This window comes from Crocuta crocuta, unplaced genomic scaffold (assembly GCF_008692635.1).
Source record: "Crocuta crocuta isolate KB4526 unplaced genomic scaffold, BGI_CrCroc_1.0 scaffold4, whole genome shotgun sequence".
In the NCBI taxonomy this organism is placed as follows: Eukaryota; Metazoa; Chordata; class Mammalia; order Carnivora; family Hyaenidae; genus Crocuta; species Crocuta crocuta.
The window spans coordinates 2,823,716-2,850,512 of NW_027529996.1; the positions used below are offsets into that span (position 1 = coordinate 2,823,716).

The 26,797-nt window shown below is 38.5% G+C and overlaps 1 protein-coding gene across 3 annotated transcripts in view; it reads left to right on the forward strand.

The window, feature by feature from the left end:
• The first annotated feature begins 7,790 nt into the window (after nucleotides 1-7,790).
• The window catches only part of FYB1 (FYN binding protein 1), a 159,507-nt gene continuing 140,500 nt past the window's right edge, over nucleotides 7,791-26,797 (forward strand). For all 3 annotated transcript variants that reach the window (XM_077763461.1, XM_077763463.1, XM_077763464.1), the window contains exon 1: nucleotides 7,791-7,834. In XM_077763461.1, coding sequence (XP_077619587.1) covers nucleotides 7,832-7,834 — 3 coding nt within the window. In that variant the 5' untranslated portion in view covers nucleotides 7,791-7,831. The remainder of the gene's footprint in view (nucleotides 7,835-26,797) is intronic.

A 26,797-nucleotide genomic window follows, 5' to 3' on the forward strand; every position in this document is an offset into this window, starting at 1 on the left:
ATGGAAAGAGCCTAAATGTCCATCAACTGACAAATGGATCAAGAAGATGCGGCTTATCTATACGATGGAATACTACATGGCAACGAGAAAGAATGAAATCTGGCCATGTGTAGCAACGCAGATGGAACTCAAGGGTATTATGCTAAGTGAAATGAGTCAGGCAGAGAAAGACAGATACCATATGTTTTCACTCATATGTGGAACAGGAGAAACTTAACAGAGGACCATGGGGGAGGGGAAGAGGAAAAATAGTGGGGGAGAGGGAGGGAGGCAAACCATAAGAGTCTCTTAAATATTGAGAACAAACTGAGGGGGGTGCCTGGGTGGCTTAGTCGGTTAAGCGTCCGACTTTCGCTTAGGTCGTGATCTCGCGGTTCGTGGGTTCGNATAAAAGAAATGAAAGTATTGTCTCTTAATCACACACAAGCACACATATATAATGAATTCACAAACATCTATCTCTCGGCTCATCCCCAGCCCCCCAGCCTCTCCACCCCCAATTCATGTTCATTACCCACTACTATGCTGAGAGCAGGGAAATGGTTCAAGAGAAGGGAGTGGTGTGGCTTTCAACAAGAAACAAGTTACAAAACCCCCAAACCCAACATATGCCCAGGGGTGATAATATTTCCTTCATAGGATTTTTAGGCTTTTTATTCAGACAATGCATATAATGACCTTTGCCATTTATAGACAAACAATAAAGAGTAGCTGTTACTACTGTTATCGTGCAAGGCTATTGATACAAATCCTTCCGAATGTGCCTCTAACACTTATGACATTTAAAAAGCCAAAAAAGATTAAATCTGAAAACTGAGAATAATGTTTTACGGCAGAATGGCTTAGTACTTTCCTGTAAATAATTAGTGGGCTACCTTCCTCTAAATAATTAGTCGGCTCAGTGATTTTTTCTTAGAGGAGTTTTTTTTTTATTGTGACAAAATATACACACAACATAAAACTTATCATTTTAACCATTTTAAGGGTACGGTTCAGTGGCGTTAAGTATATTTATATTGTTGTGCAAACATCACCACCATCCACCTGCAGAACTTTTTCATCATACCTCACTGAAACTCGGCACCTAGTAAACAGTAATTCACCATTCCCTACTTCCTTTGCCCTGATAACCACTGTTCTACTTTCTGTCTCTGAATTTGACTATTTTAGATTCCTTATCTAGGTGGAATCAGAACGTTTGTTCTTTTGCATATATTTCATTTAGTGAATATCTTCCAGCATATATCAAAATTTCCATGTATACAATAGAATGTTGTTCAGCCTGAAAAAGCAATGGCATACATATCCATGTCTTTGTTGCTGGACACTTGGGTTGTTTCTGCCGTTGGGCTGCGATGAACACGAGTATACAAATACCTCTTTGAATCTCTGTTTTCACTTCTTTAGGGCACATAACCAGAAGGGAGCTCCTAGATCATAAGTTAAATCTATATTTAATCTTTTTGAGGGACCACAATACTGTTTTCTAAAGCAGCTGCCTCATTTTACATTTCCATCAGCAATGCACCAGGCCTCCCATTTCTCCACACCCTGGTCAACACTTGTTACTTTTTGGGGTTTTTAATAAGGACTATCCTGATGGATATGAAAGTGGTATCTCCTTGCGGTTTTGATTTACAGCTCCCTAATGATTAGTAATGTTGAACATCTTTGTGTGTCCTTATTGGCCTTTTGTCCTATCTTCTCTGGAGGAATGTCTATTCAAATCTGTTGCCTATTTTTTATTTTATTTATTTATTTATTTATTTATTTTTTTTTTTATTTATTTCTAGGAGAGAGAGAGAGAGAGACAGCGTGAGCAGAGGAGGGTCAGAGAAAGAGCGAGTGACAGACTCTGAAACAGGCTCCAGGCTCTGAGCTGGCAGTCAGCACAGAGCCCAACGCGGGGCTCAAACCCACGAACCGCGAGATCATGACCTAAGCGAAAGTCGGACGCTTAACCGACTAAGCCACCCAGGCACCCCAAATGTTGCCTATTTTTTAATCAGGTTTTTTTTAAATTGTTGAGTTATAGAAATTCTGTACATATTTTGGATATTAATTTCTTATCATATATAAAACTTACTAATGTTTTCTCTGATTCTGGGATTGCCTTTTTACTCTATTGATAGTATCCTTTGATTCACAAACATTTTTAATGTTGACGAAACCCAATTTACTTATGTTTTCTTCTGTTTCCTGCTTGTGGTGTCAGATCCAAGAAGTCACTGTATCTAATGTCAATTCTGTCATGAAGCTTCTCCCTTGTGTTTCCTTCTAGGGTCTTATGATTTTATAGCTCTTATGTTTAGGTCTTTCATTCATTTTCAGTTAATTTTTTATATGGCATAAGGTAAGACTCCAGCTTCATTCTTTTGCTTTATGGATATCTAATTTTCCCAGTATCATTTATTGATTTATTGATTTATTCTTTAACCTAGCCTAATAGAGTCAATCAGCCTATAAGGGATTGAAAAGAAGAAGAAGAGGTCAGGATGACACTGAATCATTTCACAAATTATGTTCTAATAAATCTGTGTCATAGCTACATTATAGATACTCTTCAGTCCTCCTTATAACATTACTAAATAGTAGATTAATTTCCAAATGGTGCTATAGAATTTAAAATAGAAACATTTGTATTCCTCTGATCAAAAGAAAAATTATCATTAGGTTACACCCCAGATCTGGCTAATTTTTTTAAAAAAATTTTTAATGTTTTATTTATTTCTGAGAGAGAGAGAGAGAGAGCATGAGCAGGGGAGGGTCACAGAGAGAGAGGGAGACACAGAATCTGAAACAGGCTCCAAGCTCTGAGCTGGCTGTCAGCACAGAGCCGGAGGAGGGGCTGGAAGCCACGAACCGCGAGATCATGACCTGAGCCGAAGACGGACGCTTAACCGACCAAGCCACCCAGGCATCCCGGGATCTGGCTAATTTTATATTAGGATAGATAATTTTGTATTTAGGTAGACTTCTTGCCTGAAAAACACTAATCTGTGAAATAGGGTATTTAAAAAAAAAAAGAAAGAAAAGAATGTAAAGCTTCACCAATACTTATCCTATACTGAAATGGAAATATTCCTATTTTTAAATTAAACAGACAACAAACTAAGGAAATGAGTAAGTATATTCATACCTACAATCAACTGACAGCAGGGAAATAATAAGAACTCAAGTAATAGCTGAGAGATTTCTTTTTTCCTTTGTCATCTTCTAAGTCTATAAAATCCCAAGGCACCTCTGTTTATTTTCCAACCTTTCTGGCCTATCCTTATTATGGGAAAGGAAACTGCAACTGAATGAATGAAAGAATGAGGAAGGACAAAAGGAGAAATAGATAAGTTTTTCATATATGACCTTTCTTTCACTCATTAAAGTTCAAATTATTATTAACAAATTATCAAGGTCAATGATCAACCCAATGAGAGTGTGTATTTTGATGACATCAGTTAAATTTCCTTGTCTTGGAGACCTAGTGAGGTAATAGGATTACAGCTTAGATTCTGCCCCTGAGAAGACTATATAAGTTCTGAAGAGGTGAGAAGCCATGAAAAGAACATAGCAAGAGCCAAGAGTAGAAAACAGTAAGACTCGACAGACCCCAAAGACCCCCCTAAAGCCCAAGAAAGGGTAAGATAAAAATTATAGCCAAAATAGCAAAAGAAAATCATAAGTAAATTTATATATAACATAGAATTATACAAACTTCATTCTTTGTCTCTTTGCTTTCCAAGTCAGTTGGCTTGATAGAAGACCTCTTAATGAAAGCTTAGATCGTTTTTCCATTGTCCTGTTTCAGTAGTTCTTTTAGAGATCAGTAAATGTTTGCCTGGGGTTGGCTTTAAGTTGTAAAGAAAATTCTTCCCTGCTCTTCCTGAATTTAAATACAATTTCCTCATCCTGTTGAAATATAGTGGGAACTCTCTGTTGAAGAATATGTTCATCTTTTTACTACAGCTGATAAGTTATTTCTTCCAGAGCACTGATGTTGTGAATGGGTTAAGGCCTGTTTTCATCCAAACTATAAAGTACAGGAGTGAAAATCATTTTGTTTTCAAAACAAAAAGTGAAAGAGAAATAAGCCAAATCAAGGAACTGCCCATTTCCTCCCGCACACCCTTTTTAAACATGCCTGGCCTTATCCTACTTTTTTCCTGCTACTTCCCACTTGGCTGTTCCATATCTAGCCACACAGGGAGACTAGAATTTCCTTGAATTTCTATGAATCTATTTTGCGAGTCTGAGTTGTTCTGTGCTGGCATAGCTCAAATGCATGCTGATAGAAAGAGACAAGTTTACAAAATGATGAAGTTTTAGCTGACCGGTTTCCCAGTTTGGAAACACGAGGGTCACCCAGCTTTTCTGGGCTTTAACTTCATCATCACAGAGCAGCCACGTAGGGACCACCTCCTAGTGTCTGCTGATATTTTGGTCCCGAGTTTTTTCCTACAGCTTCTCTTAATCAATAGGTTTCAGGGAAGGCTGTACACATGCAGAATTAGTGTGCGAACCGTATACTGTTTTTATCGGATTCTGAAAGGAACCCATGAACCCCCCAACAAAAAGTTTAGAAAACTTAAAGGTGCCTTAGAATCTAAGGATGACAGAAGGAAGTTTGCAAATGAATTCACACTGGAGGAGTTTGAAATCCAGTTAGGGAGCCAAACCTAATGCAGCTGATACAATGGGAGAACCATAAAAGGCAAGCATATCCAAGAGCTTCATTTTGTGGAGCAGTCTTCAGGAGGCCGGAAAAAGAGGGAGAAGAGTGAATGCGCAGAAGAGAAGGCTTCCTGGAAGAGGTGAGATTCAACATCCCTCTTTTCTCCTATCTCAGTGGTCTTGTCCAGGCATGTTCGTGTTGGGCACATAAAGTAAGTGATCATTCGTTTCTTCTCTAAAATGTTAGCCATTCGGGTTATAAAGCTGAAATTGTGCAAGGGTGTATAAGTTAATTCTAACCCTCAAGGCTAACCATTTTAACCATGCTCCTTTTAGAACCTGATAGAGACAACACCGACAAAGCTTTTAAATAGTGATCAGTAAGTAGTGTCACCTAAGTTCCTGAGTGCTGTTTCCCTCCCTTTTCTTGTAAATTGGCTTTGGAAAATGAAGCTGGTTTCTGTGACCCCACAGTATTGGGCCTCACTGTCCCCCTGGCCATCACCTTCAGTGAATACCAAAGTGGCAGACTCGTCTTACCCTTGCCTGAACAAAAACTCTTCTCTGGAATGCAAATTTATGAAAAGAGAATGCATGCCTAAGTATTTGAAGAATTCAATTTTTTTGCATCCTCTGGGCTACTTCTGCCTTTCACTAGCAGAAATAATTGCAGTGCCCATACGAGGAAAATAGAACTTTATCTTCTTCAGATGGTATCTCTGTATTGTCCGTCAGCTTTATTGCATTTCCTGTTTCACCTTCCTGCTCAGAACCTTAGGTCCTTAATTCACTTCACAGGAAATATACTCATATGTGATACTTGAAATATATTTTAAGTAAAAAAATTAAAACTCCTTGGTGGATTATGGGTTATGGTTGGGAGCTTCAACCCTTACCTGTTTTTTCTTTAGTCAAATTACTGCTGAATTTATGTCGATAACAACTAAAAATTACCTTAATTATCATTTGGAAATAAGTACAATTGGAAATGGAATTCAAGCAAATGAACTGAAATTCAAGTCTCTTAATCAAAGACTTGTCCAGTCTGCTACATTGTTAACGGAAATTTCTATATTTCTGTTCATGGTGCAATTTTTGTCCAACTTACTGGTACAGAAAGGGAAATCATGGAATGACCCAGAATAAGTAATTATCATGCACTGAATGGTGAAAATATGTTGTTCAACTTAGTAGTAGACAATTTCAGAACATCAAGATTATTTCTATCTGCAAGGCTTGCCTGGTGAGCTGTTCAACATCTTGCTGGCATGAGTCATCTGCTCTTCCTTTTAGAGATCAGGCTTGCTTGCCTATACCTTGGAATTTCTGGAAACTAAAAAATACTGATGACTGTATCTCAAACCTAGAGATTTTGATTTCACGGTCTGGGGTGAAGCCAGCAAACTGGAGTTTTTAAAAGCATCCCAAGTGATTTTAATGTGCAACCAGGTTGAGAACCACTGCTTTAGACCCTAAAGTGCTACCTGCACTGGGAAATAAAACTGTTTCAGCATGTTAAGTAGATAGGAGGCTTTCTGGTTAGGCTAAAGAATGTCTCCATTTCAAGGCCTTCTGCTGACAAATGTTTTATATCTAAAAACATGCCTCATTCCTATACCTGTCTTACCTTAATCCTCCTTTTATTCACTGAGCATTTATTATGTGCCAGAGGCAGCAAGTTCAGATTCCTGCCTACCCACATAGGTCCTGACCACTCCCTGTTTAAAATACCTACAGGTGTTAGGCAGTGTCAGGTTCTTTTCCACCCCTGGAACTTGTCCCCTGCTCTGTCTTCATGCTTTGTCCTGGCAAAGATTCTATCAATATTTCTAATCGCATCTTGATTGTGAAAAAGCATTTTCCATTTTAGAGAATAAATACTAGGGAACATCTTTTTAAATAAAGGATTTGCGTTGTCATGGTAGTAATTAGTATTAGCTCAGTATCAAGTGAAAAAATGTGCCTCTCTACTAGGTAAATGTGGTAGTAGATACAAACAAATCTAGAAATTTGCAACCCAAAATTAAGGAATAAATTGTCTTTCCTTTTCAAGAAGCAACAAAGATGATCTTCTGCCCTTGAAATTATTTTAGTGTCAGGCTATGTATTCAAAACAAAGGTGATAAATCCTTGTAGCAGAATGTGTTCAGACAGGTATTACAGATAATCGGTGGGATTTGGGATCAAACACCATGCCTTAAAGAATATCTAATTTACCAGCATGAGGGATTAAGTCATTCTAATAAAAATTGTTTAAAACCTAACAATGAGCTAGGTTGGCATATAGCTATATTTTTAGTGAATGCTATCCTATGATAAGATTGTGGATAGCTCTACAATTTAAATATTGGTAAGATAAGGTTAAATACTTTTGGGATTGTTGGTTAACAGCCAACATTTGGGTTGTTCCTTTTGTTCCTCTTACGATTATAGCTATGTTTCCAACAAGTACTATATACTCAAAATAGAAAAGTCAGAATGTCAGCAAAGTACAAAACAAGAATTATTTGTAATAAAACTCTGACCTAAGTCAACCACTGTTAACATTTTAGATTATGTGCTTTATTAACAGATGGACAAATAGATAGATAGATTCACAAGTACAGGTTGTATATAAAACAGGTTAATCGTGTACACAACATTTAATATCTAGGCACTTCTTTAAAAATTCCACGTCACCGGAGCACCTGGGTGGCTCAGTCGGTTAAGTGTCCGAGTTCAGTTCAAGTCATGATCTCGCGGTTCGTGGGTTTGAGCCCTGCATCGGGCTCTGTGCTGCCAGCCAGCTCAGAGCCTGGAGCTTGTTTCAAATTCTGTGTCTCCCTCTCTGACCCTCCCCTGCTCATGCTCTCTCTGCTCTCTCTCTCTCTCAGAAATAAATAAAACGTTAAAAAAAAATTCCATGTCACATTTTGGATTTCAAAGCTTCACCAGTACCTGTTCTCATATCACTAAAGTATAATAACTTGATAAACCTGGCCAGTTATACAAATGCTCTGAAGGCTGAGATAACATGCAAATAAACCTTACATATCAATGTGTGAAGGCTGGACAGACCACACAGTGCAAAATAGGAAGTGCACTCTGCGAAGCTAAGTTGCACATTCACTATCCGAGTTACAGCATCTTCAGGGGCACCGTGTGTCAGGCACATCAACTCTTTAAAATGGTAAGTAATAGATTTTATGACTCTACCTGGTCTCCTGGCAAACATCTCATCTGCTCTGCTTAGGGCAGAAAGGGGTGGGGATGCTGCTCAGCCAGGCCCTCCAAGCCTTCGGAATTTTTGCTTGACCTATTGTTCCATTTGCAAATAAAGCTGCTGAGTGTTATACCAGTTGAGTGTCTGTGGCTTCAGGATTTCCCCTTTCTGACTCTAGCCTTCAGACTAGAGGAAAGACTATGACTTACGGAAAGAAAAGCTGCATTCTTTGTCTTTGCCTCTTAAGATAGTAATGTAGCCAAGTTTCCTATTATAAGCATTTTGGATCCCAGAAGAGAACTGCAATGATAAATGTTGGACAATATTGCTGATGATGAGTGCCATTTTGACCACACAGTGGATTTTATCAAGGAGCTCTTTTGTTTAAAAATGCATTTTGTTATTTTCATTAAGAGAAACAAACAAAACCCAAATAGTCCAAACCTTAGGGACAAGTTGTGTTCCCAAAGTTCATTGAATATCATTATTTGGAGCACATTTTAAATAGTGACTGGGTTCCCAGTTGTACCATAAAAACTAGCTTAGCCTGTGATGTGGCTGAACTGTGGTGTTGGTATTCTGCTACACAGTTTCCTATTACTTCTCTGTAAAAATTGCCTGTGTTCTTATACATGTTGTCTTCTTATGCTCCCAGAGTCTAGAGGAGAGCTAACTTTCTATCCCATACGCCGCCTCCACCACTCCCCAGTTCCTAGAAGATTAGAGACGTCATTTTCCCTTCTCTCATAAGGGAGAGGATTGCTTGCTTTGCCAGCCCCTGGTGAAAAGACAGGGATTGAGACAATGACCCCTGCAGCTCCTCAGTTGGGGAAGGAATGCACAGCATTGAAATAGAGAGGGCAAAGCGTTCATGGGATGTGTTTGTAAGTCTGGGAACTCTTGAGCCAGAATGGAGAACTACAGAGGTGAGAGAGAGTAACTTTGCCATGGAGAAGAGATGGGGTCAAAGTTATGGACTCATAGCAGGGAGGAATGAGCAACCATGGAGGAAGTGGTGGCACACAGATCCTACCTGCAGCCACACTCTTAGAGGAAGGCAGTCATCTGTCAAGATGGCACTTACAAGCTCCCGTAGTGTTCCCAACTGGGTCTTTAAGTCCCAGGTTCTTAGAAGAGAGCTCGACTTTAATTACTGATAGTCTTTCCAAAGATAAATGAGATTTACTGAGTGATTTAGATTTTTCTCAGGGGAAACAAGATGAATAACACCATAAAAAAAAAAAAACCAGTTTAACTGGACACTGTGTATTTGGTGTGATACATAAGCAATGTTTTCTTAGGGGATTATCGTCTTCTTATTACAGAAGTAACACATAGTGTTAAAGAAAATTTCTTAGAAATATAGATCTGCAGAAATGAAACAATATATGTTTTCTGTGGTTTCAACATCTGGGGGTGATCATTGTAGTGATCATTGAAGTCAGTACAGATACTCTAGAATTTCATCATTTTACAATATATTTACAAATATGATTTTCTATAAGCCATTTCCTTATCTGTTTTTTTATTTGAAATATCTTGAATAATATCTGAGTTATGCTATCATTTTTAATAACGAATCAGTTTTCCATGATTCAATCATTCACATATAGTTAGACATTTAGATTGTTTCTTATTTTTCTTTCTTCATGGTAATATAGACAATATATTCATTTGCACACACCACTGCTCAGGAAAGGTGTAGAGTTGGTCCATGTTCTTTAGAACACGATTCCACATTTTAGAAGCAGAAGGACATGGCAACAGGATTCTAATTCTCAATAGCTGCCCCTGCGGAAATGGACTTGATATGTGAACTTAGAGAAATTAGTTTGCCTCATGGTCCTAAAATGAAAAAAATCGGATGATACTTGTTTGTATGACAGGTAAGTTTAGGTACATTTCAATTTGCTTAATTTTCTGGATGAAAAAGAAGGAACAGATATCTAATGCAGAAATTTTTGTATGTGGATGGTGGATGAAGAAAAGATCTTTTAAGAATACATTTGGAAGTTTTACAAAATGGAGCAAAAATCAGTTTTGGAGTTTCTGTTTGTTGGCTTTGCTCCTTTCATTCAACTTTCAGTTGACATGTGAGCTACTGACAAAAGAAATGCGCTATCACCCACACAATCTTTCAGCAAAGCTTCATTGAGCCTCTACTCCATGTGGGGGTTTGGCAGGGCGAGAATGAAGGGTGAACAATGCAGGTGGAGTTCCAGCTTCCTAGAGCTTGCACTTAGTGCAGTGCGACTCAAACTTTAGCATGCTTTGAATCACCTGGAGGGTCCGGGACAAGACCTAAGATCTTGCATTTCTAATAAGTTGTCTGATACTGCTGCTGATCCAGGCACTTGGAGAACCACAGTTTGGTAGAAGTGATAGATCAAATTTAATCTAAGTAAATATGTAAAAAACCTTGTAGTGACCTCTGAAAGAGGTAAATAGGAGCTGAGATAGAAGATAGAAAGGAGACATGCTCTTTAGGGCTCTGATCCCTGATAAAGTGATGTTTAAACCAGAGTGCTGGATCTCAACTTTGGCTGCACATTAGAATCATTTGGGCAGGGGGCGCCTGGGTGGCTTAGTCGGTTAAGCGTCCGACTTTCGCTTGGGTCATGATCTCGCGGTTCGTGGGTTCGAGCCCCGCGTCGGGCTCTGTGCTGACTGCCAGCTCGGAGCCTGGAGCCTGTTTCAGTCTGTGACTCCCTCTCTCTCTGACCCTCCCCTGCTCATGCTGTCTCTACCTCTCTCCTGGAAATAAATAAAACATTAAAAAAAAAAAAAAAGAATCATTTGGGCAGCTTACAAGTCATATCCATTCCCAAGGCGCCAACCAAGACCAGTTAAATCAAAAGCTTGAGGTAGGAGGTGGGGCCCAGCGAGGGTTGAGAACCACTGTGCCAAACTGTAAGAATGAGCAGCGCACAGGAAACGTGGCAGTAAGAACCACTTCAAGCAGAAGAGGCGGTAGGTACAGAAGATGTGAGGCAGGGGAAGGCTTGGATTGGCAAAAATGCCACAATGGCTAGACGATAATCAAGAGAAGAGTGGCAAGAAATGTTTTTAAGAAATGGGCATCAGCCCAGGGAGTCTATCTTATGTTGTTCACCCTAGCAGTCACTGGCGAACCCTAAGCAAAGGAGCGAGTGCCAGTGTCTGGTTTACATTTTGAGAAGAGGGCTACTTCTGAAGTGACATGCGTCCTCTGCAGGCAGCCTTGACCATACTTGGGGCTTAAATTTTGGCTTTTTCTCCTTCTTTCTTTAAAATTGGCCCTAATTTGAATGGAGCCAAGTTAGAGAATAAATAGCATAGGGTTTCTGAAAGGAACAGGTTTAGGAACCTTCAAATAATTTGAGTGGCTTTAGTGAAAACCCAGTTGAGAGCTGGTGTCCCAGGGAAATCAGAGAACATAAAAAGTGAGCTAGCAGGATCCTTTAAAGAGCTAAGGTTCCAACCCTCTTCTTTTGAAGACATGTGATTCTTTTTCTTGTCATGTAAGCTGGAGGGGCCCTAAATAATATGCTGATACCCCAAATGGAAATCCATTCACCTCCACGTGCTTCTCCCCATCTCCACTACCTGGCTTATATCATCTTCTTCTGCAGAAGGAGCGACACCGGCACAATCTAGCTTGATGTGTTCCAGAAAAAGAAAACATCATGTGCTATGATAAGGAAGTTTTAAGTCAAGGAGGAGGGTTCAAATCCTAAAGGATCTCTCTCATCTACATGTCAAGGCCTGTAGGAGGAAATGAGAGTCACTTCTTGGAACACATTTTAGCATATATTAGATGTGTGACACCCTTGTTCTTAAAGCAAGTGGGTGTGGGACTCCAGCTCTTGATTTGGTGACTTCAATATCACTTCCCCAATTCTCCAAGTTGCATCCCATCTGCCCTCTCTGTCCTCTCAAACCATTCCCTTTTCAAAATATTATGGTATGGGGGCGCCTGGGTGGCTCAGTCAGTTAAGCGTCTGATTTCGGCTCGCGTCCTGATCTCATGGTTCGTGGGTTCAAGACCCACAGAGGGTTCTGTGTTGACCACTCAGAGCCTGGAGCCTGCTTAGGTTTCTGTGTCTCCTCTCTCTGCTCCTCCCCTATTCGTTCTCTGTCTGTCTGTCTGTCTCTCTCAGAAATGAATAAACATTAAAAGCAATTTTTAATATTATGGTCTGAAAAAAATAAAATATCATGGCATGTTATGAAACAAATCGTATCACAAACCCTCACATACCACCCAGATTTCATGCATACTACCATTCTGCCATAATACTGCCATTTGCCATCTTTTCAAAAAAATGAAAAAGACAAAGTGAAAGCTCTCTTTTTGTCCTTCCCACTCCCATATCCCTCGCTCCAACAGCAGAGAGACACTGCTCTGAAAGCAGCATCTTGCCTACCCAGCCATGTTTTTATGTTTTTATTTCATCTGCCTGTGTATGTAAAATAACATATAGTACTGTTGTGTTTGGCTTCATTTGCTTATGATTTCTGCATATGCTTTTTTTTCACTCTACACTGGTATGTCTTCGAGATGTATCCATTTGGTCACATGCAGGCCTGGTTCAAATTATTTACTTGCTATGTAATTATATTGCAGTTTATTCATCTAGTCTCCCAACATTTAATTTGTTGTCATTATTTTCCATTTCAAATGATACTAGAATGGGTATATTTCTACACAGAGGGAATGGGCACCTTCAAGGTTATCGAATGTTAGCAAATTGTTTCCCAGAGTCATTGTAATACATCTCACCAGCCTGTGTGACAGTTGCCATTTATTTCTCTATATCGTTCCTGGGGCACCTGGGTGACTCAGTCGGGTAAGCATCCGACTCTTGATCTCAGCTCAGATCTTGATCTCAGGGTCTTGAGTTCAAGCCCTGCACTGGGTTCCATGCTGAGTGTGGAGCCTACTTTAAAAGAATAAATCTATATCATTATCAATGTCAGTTTGTCAGGTTTACTGATAGAGTTCTGAGAATTTGTTATATTCATTGTTGCTTTAATTTTCCTTGTTACTACTAAGATGGAATATGTTTTCTTAAATTTATTGACTATCCTAGTCTGTAAATCTTCTTCACGTGGTTTATTCATTTTCTTATAGATCATCGTTTCATGTTGTCTATCAAAACCCTTTATCCAGTCCTAGGTGGTAATCATGGGTCAATTATGTGCATTGTGAATTTTATGTTTCATGCTTCTTTTTTTCTTTATTTTTTGTTGTCTCTTTTTTATAGAGAAGTTTTACATCTTGATGCTAACAAATTTAAAAATAAGCCGTTTATCATTTCTGGTTTTGATGTCCTCTTAAAGAAGTTATTCCCTACTCCCAAATAGTAAAAGCTATTTCCTAACCTGTCCCCTTTTGCTGAACCTTTTAGAGATTTGATTTTCACATTTACAGCTTTAATCATCATGATTTTATTTATACTGGTGATGTGAAGTGGTCATCTAATATATTCCCATGTGGGTAACCAATGGAGTACTATTTATTTTAGTCTGTTCTCTTCTCCTACCACTTTCTAATGTCACCTTGGTCATATGTCCATTTCCCATATATGTATGACTCCACTTCTAGGCTGCTAAGTCTATCATACTGGCCAATACGTCTCATAAAATTCCAAGTTTGTTTCTTACGTCTTATTCATCTGCCCTGGATTCATATATCCTTTTGCCCAAGTGCATATGCTCTTGCCCACTGTCTAGCAATTTCTACAGTTATTGAGGATTTCCGTTATTATTCTCCCCAACACAACAAGGACCTAAATACAGCATAATTACTCAATGAACACAATCCTCCAACCCTATTCCTAGTTCTTAAAACTTCTCCTTGGAAGAGATGTGTATCATTTTCACTCACACTTAATTGAACAAAATAAGCCACATGTATCTCTGAAAGGACAGACATGGAGGGATGTATAATCATCATGCATTCAGGGTAATGGTAGAGATGGGGACCCATTTGGAAGAAAAGTATTACATATTACAATGTATATTGGTTTTTGTGTGACTGAAAACATCTTCATTTTTATTTCATTCTTAAGTATAGATTACCTGTGTATAAATATTCTAATTTGATAGTTACTTCCCATCGGACTTTATTTTTTGTAATGTTTATTTATTTTTGAGAGAAAGAAAGAGAGTGTGCATGAGAGTGATGGCAAGAGAGTGGGGGAGGGACAGAGAAAGAGGGAGAAAGAGAGAATCCCAAGCAGGCTTTGTGCTGATAGCAGATGGAGGGCTCCATCTCACAAACCTGGTCATGACCTGAGCTGAAATCACACTTACCGACTGAGCCACCCAGGCATCCCTCTTTCAGCACTTTAAAGAGTTATTCCATTGGCTTCTGACTTTTGTTATTGTTGGTATAATTGTGCTGTAAAATCTGTCATTTTCTCTAGGTGAAATTCCATATGCCCTTTAAGATGTTTCTTTATCTTTATGTTCTGGAGCTTTACTATATTTCATAGAGATGTGAATTTATTTTTATTTATCCTGGTTGGTACTCAGTATATTGATTTAATGAGGGGCCTACAACATTTTTATATAAATAACCAAGTAGTAAATATTTTAGGCAGCCTTATGGTCTCTCTTACTATTCAGCGCTACCACCGTAGCATGAAAGCATCCACAGACAATACATAAACAAATGGGCATGACTGTGTTCCAATAAAACTTTGTTCATAAAAATAGGTCACAGGCTGAATTTGGCCCACAGGCTATATTTGCCCAATTTAAAGTCTAATGACTTTTTCAATTCTGCTAAATTCTTAGCTATTATTTCCTCAAAACTCTATCATTTTATCCTTCCAAGTTTTTGTTTGTTTGGTTTTTGTTTATTTATTGTTTGTTTGTTTAGAGTCTCTATTAGATAAAATTTAGTCCCGTGCTATCCTTCAAATTTTGTATCTCTGTGTCTTTGTGTAATGAATTCCAAGTCAGTTTGTCAACTTCATCTTTCAATCCACTAAGTTTCTCTTCATCTGTTTCCAGATGACCAACTTTCTCAGTTTGCCCAGCACTTTCCCAGTTTCAGCATTAAAGTCCTATGCCCCAGAAGTTTCTAAGGCTCAGACAAGCCAGGAGAGGTGTTCACCCTATTTATGTTCAATCCATGTTTTATCCCATACACTGAATTTTTGTTTCAATGATTAAGTCTTCATTTCCAATTTTGAATGAGTTGTTTTCGCTTGTTTTTACCTAATATCTGCCTATTTTTGTTTCAAATATTCTTATATTCTCCTATGGATGCTATTCATATATTTGTTTCCTAATGATGCATGAAGTTGCAAAGTCATTTCCAGATTGCTCTATTATTTTAATTGAATAGATTAAATCTTCATCTTTTAATTATTGATTTTATTAGGGTTATATTTCTTGTTAACAGTTTTCTCTCCGTATTTTGGAACTTGTGTTGCAGGCCCATTTTGAGAAAGTCTTTTGGTTGGTTAGTTTTTTCATCCTAACTGCCTTCTCTAGTGTTGTGCTTCTCTCTACTACTTCTTCTTGAAGCCTCCAGCCCAGAACGAGGTCTATATCGACTGCTGTGTAATCAGGTTCACAGTAATAGTGCACATTGGGAATAGTCATTATTAGGTCACCTGGCATCTTGGCCCAGTTCCTGCTCTGGGACTGTGTCTATCCCAAGGTTTCTCAAATCAGCACTTTTGTGAATTGTGGGATATTTAACAGCATCTCTGCCCTCTGCCCACTGAATGTCAGTAGTACCCCTGCCCCCCTGGTTGTGACAATATACAGAGCATTTCCAGGTATTACAAAATGCCCCCACCATGACCTATTACTCTATTAAAACCACCCCCCAGTTGAAAACTGCTGATCTACCCTAAGGCAATTCTTAGTGGCAGGTCATTTGGTCTCCTTACATAAAGCTGGGATTTAAAAAAAAAAAAAAACGAAAACAAAACATATCTGTCCTTGCCCTTTCAAAGAGTGACCCTAGCTCAGGCTTTCAGGTTACCCTATAGAGCTGAAGTAACAAATGTCTTCATAACCTGAACCAACAGCTCAACTTACCTGCCCACTAGTCTCGCTCACAGCCTTATGTTTCTGTTCTGTTAAAGATAAACATATCGAAATGTTTATCTTTAAATTTTCTCATTTTATATTCTACCTATCACTGACATGAGGTTAGGTCAGTGAGAGAGCCACAAAACTTTAATTTATTGACCAGAACTTAATTCTTCTTCTGTCTTCTCCCTCACTTCCCTTTGGCTTCATATCTTTCTTTTTTTTTTTCCTCTATCCCTTCATCCTTGATAAGCAACACCAGGTAAACCAACAAAGTGGAGGAAATGTGTCATTGGGGTTGATGAACTAGTGGGAGGGTTAGTCCAGGGTCTTCAGGGCTCCGCTTCTCCCTTTTACTCCTACCCCAACCTGTTTAGACAGTGGTTCTCAAAGTGTGCTCCCTAAGCCAGCAACGTCAACATCACCTGGGAACTTAACAGAAATTCGCCGGCTCTACCCAAGACTGACTAAGTCAGTTTTAGGAGTCGGACCCAACCCCTTGTGTGTTATCCAGCCTTCCAGGTGATTCTGATGCAAAGTTTGAGCTCTCCTGCACTAAGACTTAGCTAAAGAGCTTTGAACCAGTGGTTCTCAGTCTGACTGCACATTGGAATTGCCCGTTAAACTTCATATAGTTGTGTGAGCCACTCCCAAAAAGATTCTGATTCAGCTCAGGAGGGGCTCAGGTTCTTTTATCTTTTAAATTGCCCCAAATGATGGGGCACCTGGGTGCTTCAGTTTGTTGAGAATCTGACTCTTGATTTTAGCTCAAGTCATGATCTCACAATGGTGGGATTGAGCCCCGAGTGGGACTCTATGCTGACAGTGAGGAGCCTACTTGGAATACTCTCTCCCACTCTCTCTGCCTCCACCCGCACTTGCACACACGCTCTCTCTCCCTCTCTTTCTCAAAATAAATAAACATTAAATAAATAAGTAAATAAATAAATAAACTCCCCCAAATGATTCAAATATCTAGTTCAACTTTGCATTATTCATGTCCTGCTCACCCATTTTGATGATCACTGATGCCACATCATACCGAGTACTTCAGGAATTCTACATGGAAACGGGTAAACTTCCAGTGAACAGAATTAAAATAAATCTTATCTGGAGGTGGACTTTCCTGAGTTTGAATCTCAGCATTGCCCATTTTTAGCTATGTGACTTTGAACAATTTGCCCTCTCTATGCCTCAGTTTCCCCGTGTGTAAAAAAAAAAAAAAGGAATGAATAACTATACCTACTACTAGGGTTGTTATAAGGGTTAAACAGGTTGGTAGAGGAATGTCTTCAGAATAATTCCTGTCACACAAAACTTCTCTGAAATATTTATTTTGTAAGTAAAACATACAAAGTGTCTTCAAAATAAACTTAAGTCAAAATAAGTGTTTTGAGAAGGAAAATATTTTAAAAAGCATTTATAGAATGTTTCTTTTTTTTCATATTGGAAACTTTGGTTTAGAAGGCCCACTTTTTCCCAAAAATGTTATATGCTCTTTAAAAATATTGATTCAATAAAAATTAACTTCTTTCATTAAAATATTTTAGAATTTTGCTATATCGTTTTTAACATCAGCTAGTGGAATTATAAAACCAGAGCTCAGAATCATTTTTTATAGTCAAATTTGAGCTTCAAAAACCAACAAGCCAACAATAAATGCAACCCTTATGTAAATCCTGGCAGAGGTCAAAAGAAGTAGAATTGAAATAAACATCTGCTGAATCTGGTCTATGACAGATATTTAACTGAAAGAATTTGTGTGAAATATGGTGAAAACATTTTAATAAGGTAGATATGTGGGGGGTTTAACTTAAGTGAATAAATACATTTTGATGTGTGAATATAGAAACATCGTCCAAAGAACCACCAGCGGTTTTACCATTACAACTTTGAAAGACAAGTAGTTGAGTTTCCTTTATCACCAGAGGACATTCACCCAAAAGAAACTAATTTTGTCACTTGTACCCACAACTGCATGAGACAGCATTTCAGGGATGGGTGGAGTTTTGTTAATAGCAGAACACAGCCACCCAACACAATAGGGCTGAGATACATACTGTTTAAATTAGTTACCTAGGGTGTGGAGGAGCAGGGGAATTTCCAAACTATCTGTTGCTAATTATTAAGCAAACAAAGAAAAGATTGTGAGAGTGGGATTGTTGTAACTTCGGATTTCTGAGCCAAGTCCACCTGTAGCTACTGAGTATGCAGAGCTTAGATGGTTTCAATTCTCAATAGATGTAAAAATTAACCAACTTAAGCAAACATTGATTGAATTTGATAAGCAGGGCATGGAGGGAGGAAATTCTAGAAAGTAACCAGACTAACCATATCTTGACGATTAATTAGACAAAAAAAAAAAAAAAAAACCCAGATAGAACTTCTATATGTTTTGACTCTCTTACATCCCTATTTTTTCACTGTTCTTCCCTTCCCTGAGCTATATCAAGGTTCAAATCACTTTTCTTACTTTGTATTTGAGGAATAAGGAATATAATCACAATAGTTAACATTTAACTAGGTGATTCCTATATTCCAGACATTGCTGTGTCTTAAAAATATCAACTTATTAAATTCTTACAATTCTGGGACATATATTTCTTTTACTCCATCTTATGAATCTGGAAACCAAGAGAGAGAGACGTTAAGGAATTAGCAACCAGCAAGTAGTAAAACTAAGATAGCTCTAGAGCCTATGCCTAAACTTTTCCATTTACCTGACTCTCTAGGGTCCAAAAAGAAGAAAAAGGCACTACCCTAGTCTAGATGTAGGGTGCACTAGGAACCTGCTAAGTTTCATAAACTTAGTGTGAGTTTACCTGTATCTCTCTAAGTGACTCTTGCTAGGTTAGTACCAGATTATTAGTTAACAGCACCAAATTGATTCTATGCACCTTTCTCTTAAGAGATATGTGTTGACCTTTAAAAACAAATCAGGGTGAATTTATGCTGATTGATTTCTGATTCCTTGCCAGTTTTCAAGTGCACAAGAAACTTTGTTTTGTGCGTGTGTCATTCAAAATATATTAAAGAAAATTTGAAGGGGCGTCTGGGTGGCTCAGTCAGTTGAGCGTCAGCTAGTTAAGCTAACTAAGAGCCTGGAGCCTGTTTCAGATTCTGTGTCTCCCTCTCTCTCTCTGACCCTCCCCAGTTCATGCTGTCTCTCTCTCTCTCTCTCTCAGAAATAAATAAAACAAACAATTAAGAGAAATAAAGAAATAAAAGAAATTTGAAAAGAGAAACAATCCACAGCCATAGAGATTTCTCTTATATCATATGACCATTAAGCCTTTATGTATAAGTATGTATTTTGTCCTTGAATATCATAGCATTTTTTCACTCACAGTTTATTCATGAGCATTCTTCCATGTTACCACATGCTGTTCACAATCTTTTAGTGATTGTGACACATTCCATGCAGTTAAGATATCATAATCGACTTATATATTTTGGTTGTTGCCAGGATTTTTCCAATTAGAGAAATTGCAACAAATATTTTCATACATCTAACTGATAGTTGTTCTCTTACTTTGAATGATTTCCTTAAAGCCCTAGAGGTGATCAAAGAAATTAAGTTTTTTCTTTTCTTTTTTTCACTTTAGAGAGAGAGCATGAGCAGGGAAGAGGGGAGAGTGTGAGTAGGGAGAAGACTTTAATCAGGCTCCATGTTCAGCACAGAGCCCGACATGGGGCTTGATCCCATGACCCTAGGATCATGACCTGAGCCAAAATCAAGAGTAGGGCACTCAACTAACTGAGCCATCTGAACACCTCAAGTTTTTTTCTTTTCTTACTTTATGGATATATATGCAGACGGAATGGGATTTTTTAATCTTTCAGATTGATTACTTCATAAATAAAGCAATTTTAAGGAACTATTTTAAATAAATTTCCTTTAATCGTTGTTGAACACTTTCAGTTACATTAGGTTACTACTTGAATTTCCTCTTAAATAGGATTTATGGGGGCAAGAGGTCTTATCAATTGATATCAGTTAATGTGCTATTTATACACGTAAATCCTTAGTTTTGAATATATTACATTTGGATCCCATTTATGTAAATATTTTACACATTTTGCTTTCCATTGTATTTTACTGCTGTTTGTAGTTGTGTGGCAGGCTTTCCACTTTTATCTAAGTTGGCCTTCTCTATACTTTCTTTAAAAACCAACACCATTTTGGATAAATACTATAGTCCATCCTCTCCTGATTTTCTTTCTTAACTCTATGGCCCATTGGAAATTTATTCTGACTTTGGAATTGGAAGGAAGTAAAAGTGAAATGAAAATAATATCTATTTCATATTTTCTTTCCCTATTTTTGTTATTTTTAGATTATCATACATTATGGATCTCTTTTGAGCAATCTATATTTCATTTTCTATTATCATACATTCACAATTATTATTTCACAATATATTCTACTATCAAATAGGGTTAATCTCCCCATCCCTCCATTATGGCTCCTCTTTTTCACAATGTTTATTGATGTCCTTACCCAAATAATTTTCCTCAATAAAATTTACAAACTTAATAAGTTCTTTAAAAATTCCAGTTGTAGGGGCGCCTGGGTGGCTTAGTCGGTTAAGCGTCCGACTTTCGCTTAGGTCATGATCTCGCGGTTCGTGGGTTCGAGCCCCGCGTCGGGCTGTGTGCTGACTGCCAGCTCAGAGCCTGGAGAGTGTTTCAGTCTGTGACTCCCTCTCTCTCTGACCCTCCCCTGCTCACGCTGTCTCTCTCTCTCTCTCTCTCTCTCTCTCTCCCCTAGAAGTAAATAAAAAACACTTTTAAAAAATTCCAGTTGTAATTTGAATTGCCATTCTCTCAGTATCAAAAAATAAAAACAGAAAGGGCTAGTATATAGTATCCAGCTTTCCTTTTTGGTATTGCTCTGTTTAGAGCTCAGTTTACTGTTCCACTCTAGAGATTCCCCCACCTCCTCAAGTAAACTACATGTTCCCAGGATGGCTCTGCAGCTCAGGGCATAGTCCAGCCAGGGCGAAGAGAGCAGCTCATACAGGGAAAGAAGTCATCTCCCAGGAAAACTGTCTAACCTGGTGAGCCAATGGGTCACTGAGGGTAAAAGCATTCCTTACTCTATTTTTGTTGTTATTGCTGTGTTAGTGTCACGTAATTTCATTTTTCCCTTAAAGTAGTTGTAGAGGTAAAATTAACGTGCTCAGAAACATGTGTTCTTCAGACTTCCATGCTCTGATTAAGCAATTCCTTTAGGAACAAATTCTAATTCTCTCAAGAATTACTCTTGAAAACAATGAGCAAACTTTTGTGAGTTTTCCCATGTGTTAGGACAAAATTTTAAACAGTGGATCACTCAAAGTTTGAGCAAGATATATTTATCTACTAGGCATGTATAATATTTTCCTAATATAAACTTCAAAGGTGACTATAAATCATCATTTGAAACCTCTCCATTGAAAGGATGACTAATCCTTTGGACCATCAGATTGTGAAATGGAACACTTCCAAATCACATGATTCTATCTTAAAGCTGTTACTACTTAGTTTCTTTATTAAGGTGGCTTCAGGATAAAACATTTCTATGTATCAAGAGTGGTCATTACCCACTTCCTCTAGGTCCCTTGTCTTATGTCCACCATTTTTGTTTGCAAGTACCCCAAAATCAGAACTCCATGTTATTTTAAAAGATTTGTCTAGCAACTTTCCAACCCTCACAGCATGAAATTCACCCAAGAAGTTTGCACAGAGATTACCTCAGGGGTGACCAGACAATATCTCACCTGCCCTTTCACCCCCAGATAGAGTGATCACTGCACCATGTCATTTACAAGATGAGATCCAATGACCCAAATTATCTGCTTGCTTTTAATTCCTACACTTACCTCCAAAAGAAAAACCAAGAACACGAAAAGCCATAGCTATCACCTCACTAATCAGATTCCAAAAAAGGCAGCTTCAGACACTTTGGTGGTGATTATTTGCTCTGTTTGGTTTTAGAAAATCTAATCTGAGTAATGCCCTAAAAATGCCTCCTAATTGCCAAACTCCATGGACTCTTCTTTACTCTTCTCAATAACACTTGTAAGTCTTCCCTTGATTCTTGCCTGGCTCTTCTTGCCATGCCTGTAACAATTCCTTCTCAGTTCCCTTGAGACTTAGGCCTTTGGGTCGGAAATAAGCAAGGGACTGTCTCTGCCTTCCTCTCATGCTGCCTGTCCCCCCCTCAAGGCTTCAGCTACTGCACCTCTGCTGGTGACTCACGGGTCTGGCAGCTCAAATGACACCTAACCCAAACAGAAGTCATCATAATTCTCCAGATCTGTTCTTCCTTCTATATTCTTTAACCCAGTGAGTGTAGCCACCATCTCTCTAGTCACCTGATCCTTATACTTCTATGTCGTTTTATATTTCCCCACTACCACCCACGCCCTCCCACCTAACTTAAAAGCACTTATGCATTCCCTTCTCTTTAACCATATATAACAGGCTACATTAAGAATTCATGTCCTTATCCTCTTTGACTGGACTATTACACTCTTGCAATTCACATTCCTTAAACTCATCATCACTCTGCTACTAGGATGATTTTTCTATAGCAGATATCTAATTATGCGACTTTCTTGCTTCAAACCCTTCAGGTAGCTCCTAATGGCCTAGCATAAGGGTTAGCAAGCCATGGTCTGCAGGCCAAATCCAGCCCGTTGACAGTTTATACAAATAAAACGTTAATGAAACACAGCCACACCTGCTCCTTTATGTATTGTCTAATGGTGGATGGCATGCTACTACGACAACAAGTTGTAGAGTTTCGACAAAGGCTGTGTGGTCCCCAAAGTCAGAGATGTCTATGATCTGGCCTTTTACAGAAAACGTTTGTTGCTTCCTGGTCTAATGGATACAGTCTGAACTCCATGGTATGACATGTAAGCCCTCCGTTCTTTGAGTGCAGCCTCCATGGCCAGGCTTAGTCCTTGCCACACCCACACCTTAAGCCTCATATTTGAGCAGTTCTTGTCTGCCTGCAGTTTTCCGGCATATCTCACAGGAATTTCAGTGATGATGGAGCTGTTGTATGTCTGTGCTGTCCTGTGCAGTAGCCACTAGCCCCATGTGGCTAGTACAACTGAAAAACTGAATTTTTAATTTTACTTAATTTTAATTGACATAAATTTAACTTGAATAGCCACGAGCCACATCATTAGACAGTGCAGTGCTAGACTATGTCACCAACAGTTTCTTTGTTTATTCTAAGGGAGTATTTTATTTTTTTAAGTTTATGTACTTATTTTGAAAGAGAGAAAGAGAAAGAGAGAGTGAGGAAGGGCCAGAGAGAAAAGGAGAGAGAAAATCCCAAGCAGGCCAACACTGTCAGCACAGAGCCCAATGCAGGGCTTGATCTCAAGAGCCAGGAGATCATGATCTGAGTCAAAATCAAGAGTCAAAGGCTGAGCCACCCAAGCACCCTACTAAGGAAGTATCTTAAATGTTTAGAATACTCTGTCCATCTGGGAAACACTCATATTTCAAGTTAACTTCAGGGTCGCCTTTTCCAAGGAGGCTTTGCAAATTCCCAAGTCCATCTCTCCCCTCAAAGAACAGGATACTCTTTCTGTGCTTTCACTGCCATCGTATTACCAGGAAACTTCCGCTTTACCCCAACCAGGATAGCAGCTCCTGAAGGCAGATGTCTGTTCAATTTGTTTCTGCTTTAAAAGTTCCTAATCCAATGCCTGGTTTACGCCAGAAGCTTAATTCATATTGGTCAAATAGATTCATCAATGTCACATCAGAGTTTTTTCAACATATAAATCACTTTCCTTCGTCTATAGTTCTTTGACAAATGGAGCATGACCACTCACACAAGTGCTACGAAAGCCCAGTAGCTGCTCCCTAGCCCTCCCCCCACTAGCTGTTGACGTCTCTCTGGAAAAAATAACTGATTACAATCCCCTTGGCAACATGATTCTGTTCACACATTTTTAAAGTTCACTTTAATAATAGCATTTTTGATACTTAGAGTCAAAAATGCCACATTCTCCTAAAAGTTGTAATGAGGCATCCATGACCATTCTGCCAAACCTACACATTTGACCTCTATGAAATTTGTTAGTTCTGCTTTTTTGGAGAACACACTGCCTATTTGTGGCTTATGTAAACCCTCAGCTACTGCAGCTAACTTGTTCTTTTATTTCACTGTAGCAACGTTTAATATTATGTATACTAAAAACAATACAAAACTCTACAGTTTGAGTTTTCTACAGATATGGACCTAGTTGGTTAATTTGGGCATGTGGCACAAATAACAATCAGAAGCCTTTAAAAGGAGGAGCCAAAAAATAATGATGTCAGTTCTGAGAAAGTTTGAGCAATCTAGCCCAGTCAGGTGGATTTCAAAGTAAGCCAAGAATTTAAAACTACATGTTTATAGGGTTCAGAGTATCAAAGCAAAGCTTCCATACACTTCTCTTTTTAAGTTCCAACTTAAATATTGATGATTTTTCAAAGCTTTTTTTTGCTTGCGTGAATTAAGAACTCTAAGATAAATTACTTCAAAATGTTTCACGCTTTTTCAAAACTAACATATTTTAAATAGTTGAGGTTTAAAATCACATAATTTTGATCCACTTCAAGTGATTTTTTTTATTGCTCTAATACCTTATGTATACTCTAATATCTTATTGCTGTAGGATCAGAGAATGTAGAGAAAGAAGGATGAGATAATGAATGATGAGGCTCCATTATGTATCCGATCATTTCTCTTTCATCTTCCTACCAAGTAGGTGGTGTTGGCCACACACAGTCTTGGGATCACCTGTCTGACAGGTTTGCACAGTGGTTGTGAGCAATCTGCAGAGCTAAGAATCTGTGTGCGAGTCTGAGTCCTCCCTTTTACTACCTGCCTCACCCCAGGCAAGCTGCTTCACCCTCAGTGGCCGAATTCCTCCCATTTTTATAAAACGGTGGGAATGATAGCCTTTACCTCGTAGGTGCCGATGCATGTCAAATGAGCCAGTATTGCAGGAAAGCATTTCTCGGGAGAGGAGCTCATGGAATGTTCACTGTTTTGTGTTCTTTAAATTGTTTCATAGCTCGGTTAAAATGCTTTTAAACCTTAGTTTAAAATCAAAAGGCTTTGAATTCCTTCAAAATGGCTTTGAGGGGCTCAAAAATCTTATTTAAAAATAAGTGATAACTTACTGTCTAACAGTGCTTAGAAACATCTGGATTTCTCTGGGGATATGGGAAATGGAAAGAACCAAATATCATCAGTGAATGTGAATCAGACTGAGGCTGGGGAAATGATTACTTCTATGGAATGCTGTCACCAGATTCCTGACCCACCAGAGGGTGGTCAGAGAGTAGGGACCCCCTTAAATAGCAATAATTTTTCTCTTGCTACACCTCAGCAACCCAAGAAGATTACTTTGAATCCTTTCTATTCTGTTGGACCACATTTCCAAAACCTTAGGGGGGAAAAAAAAATACAGGAAGAAAAATACAGGAAAGCTCTCTGAAAAAATACAGGAAAGCACACCCAAAGCTTATGAAAGGAAATAATGCCAAAACATCAAACTTTCAAGTGTTTATAAGTACCAACTTTTCTAAAAGCACAGTATGGTGCTGGCATATACTAGATGCTCAGCAAATGTTTGGGGAGTGAGGTTTGCTAAAACTAACCATGGGTGTATTTACTTCCCCATCTGCTATACTGAAAAATGGGGAAATATCACTGTTGACATATAAATAAAAATGCCTAAAAACATACTTCTACAGTAAGAAATGCCCAATATAAACGATATTTTATACAAGTTATATTTCTATTCCTTTATTTGGAGAGATTTTTAAAAATTTCTTTTAGTGTTTATTTATTTTTGAGAGAGAGTGCATGAACAGGGGAGGGGACAGAGAGAGAGGGAGACACAAGATCTGAAGCAGGTTCCAGACTCTGAGTTGTCAGCATAGAGCCCAATGCCAGGCTCGAACTCACAGACCATGAGATCATGACCTGAACGGAAGACAGACGCTTAACTGACTGAGTCATCCAGGCGCCCCTGAGGAGATTTTTTTTTTTTCAAATCATAGTCCTTACCACGTGGGCTGCTAATCTTGAGACAAAAATCCAGCTTATTGAATTGTACCAAAACTATGAATTTGTATCCTTTTTATATCTAACAGGCTTGGAATAAGAGCTTTTAAGGCAAATAGAATGCTGGTCTCTGTAAACACAAACTAAAGATTTTATCATGTGTCAAAAGATTTATCGTTTTATCATGTGGCGATAAATTTTTCATACACATACTATATAATGATGGAAAATATCATCAGCTGTGCAGAGCCAAATAAAGATAAATGAAATGGAAAAGCTTTTAAATATTTAAAAAAGTAGTATCTGGGGACTATACGCCATTAGGTAAGAAAGTGACCATTTTTGAAAGTCATCCTTTTGGGGACTATTTAAACTTTAAGACTTCCTTTGTGTCTGTGACATTGACCTACATAAACACAGTTCTATGAGGTAGGTCCTTCCTAGTACCATCATTATTCCTACTTACAGATGAGAATATTGAGGCACAGAGAAGTCACTTGCCCAAACTCTCACAGCTAAGGTTCAAACCCAGGTAGTGTGGCTTCAAGAGCCAGGCTCTCTCTATTTGTCATGAAGGAGGTGATGCATTGTCCATGCCTTTGTCACAGGACCAGTAACATGGACATGTCTCCTGTCAGTTCATATACATCTACAGCATCTTTTTTGTAGGTGAATAACATTTCCTTTGTCTAGACACGTGTTGTCTTACCTGTACCTCTACCCCTGGACCTTGAACTTTTACTTTTCCACCATGAGAGTCACTTTCTCCTCTCATAACAGTTGCTTGTGTGACATCAGAGAGGGGCCGTGTGATAGAGTGTGTG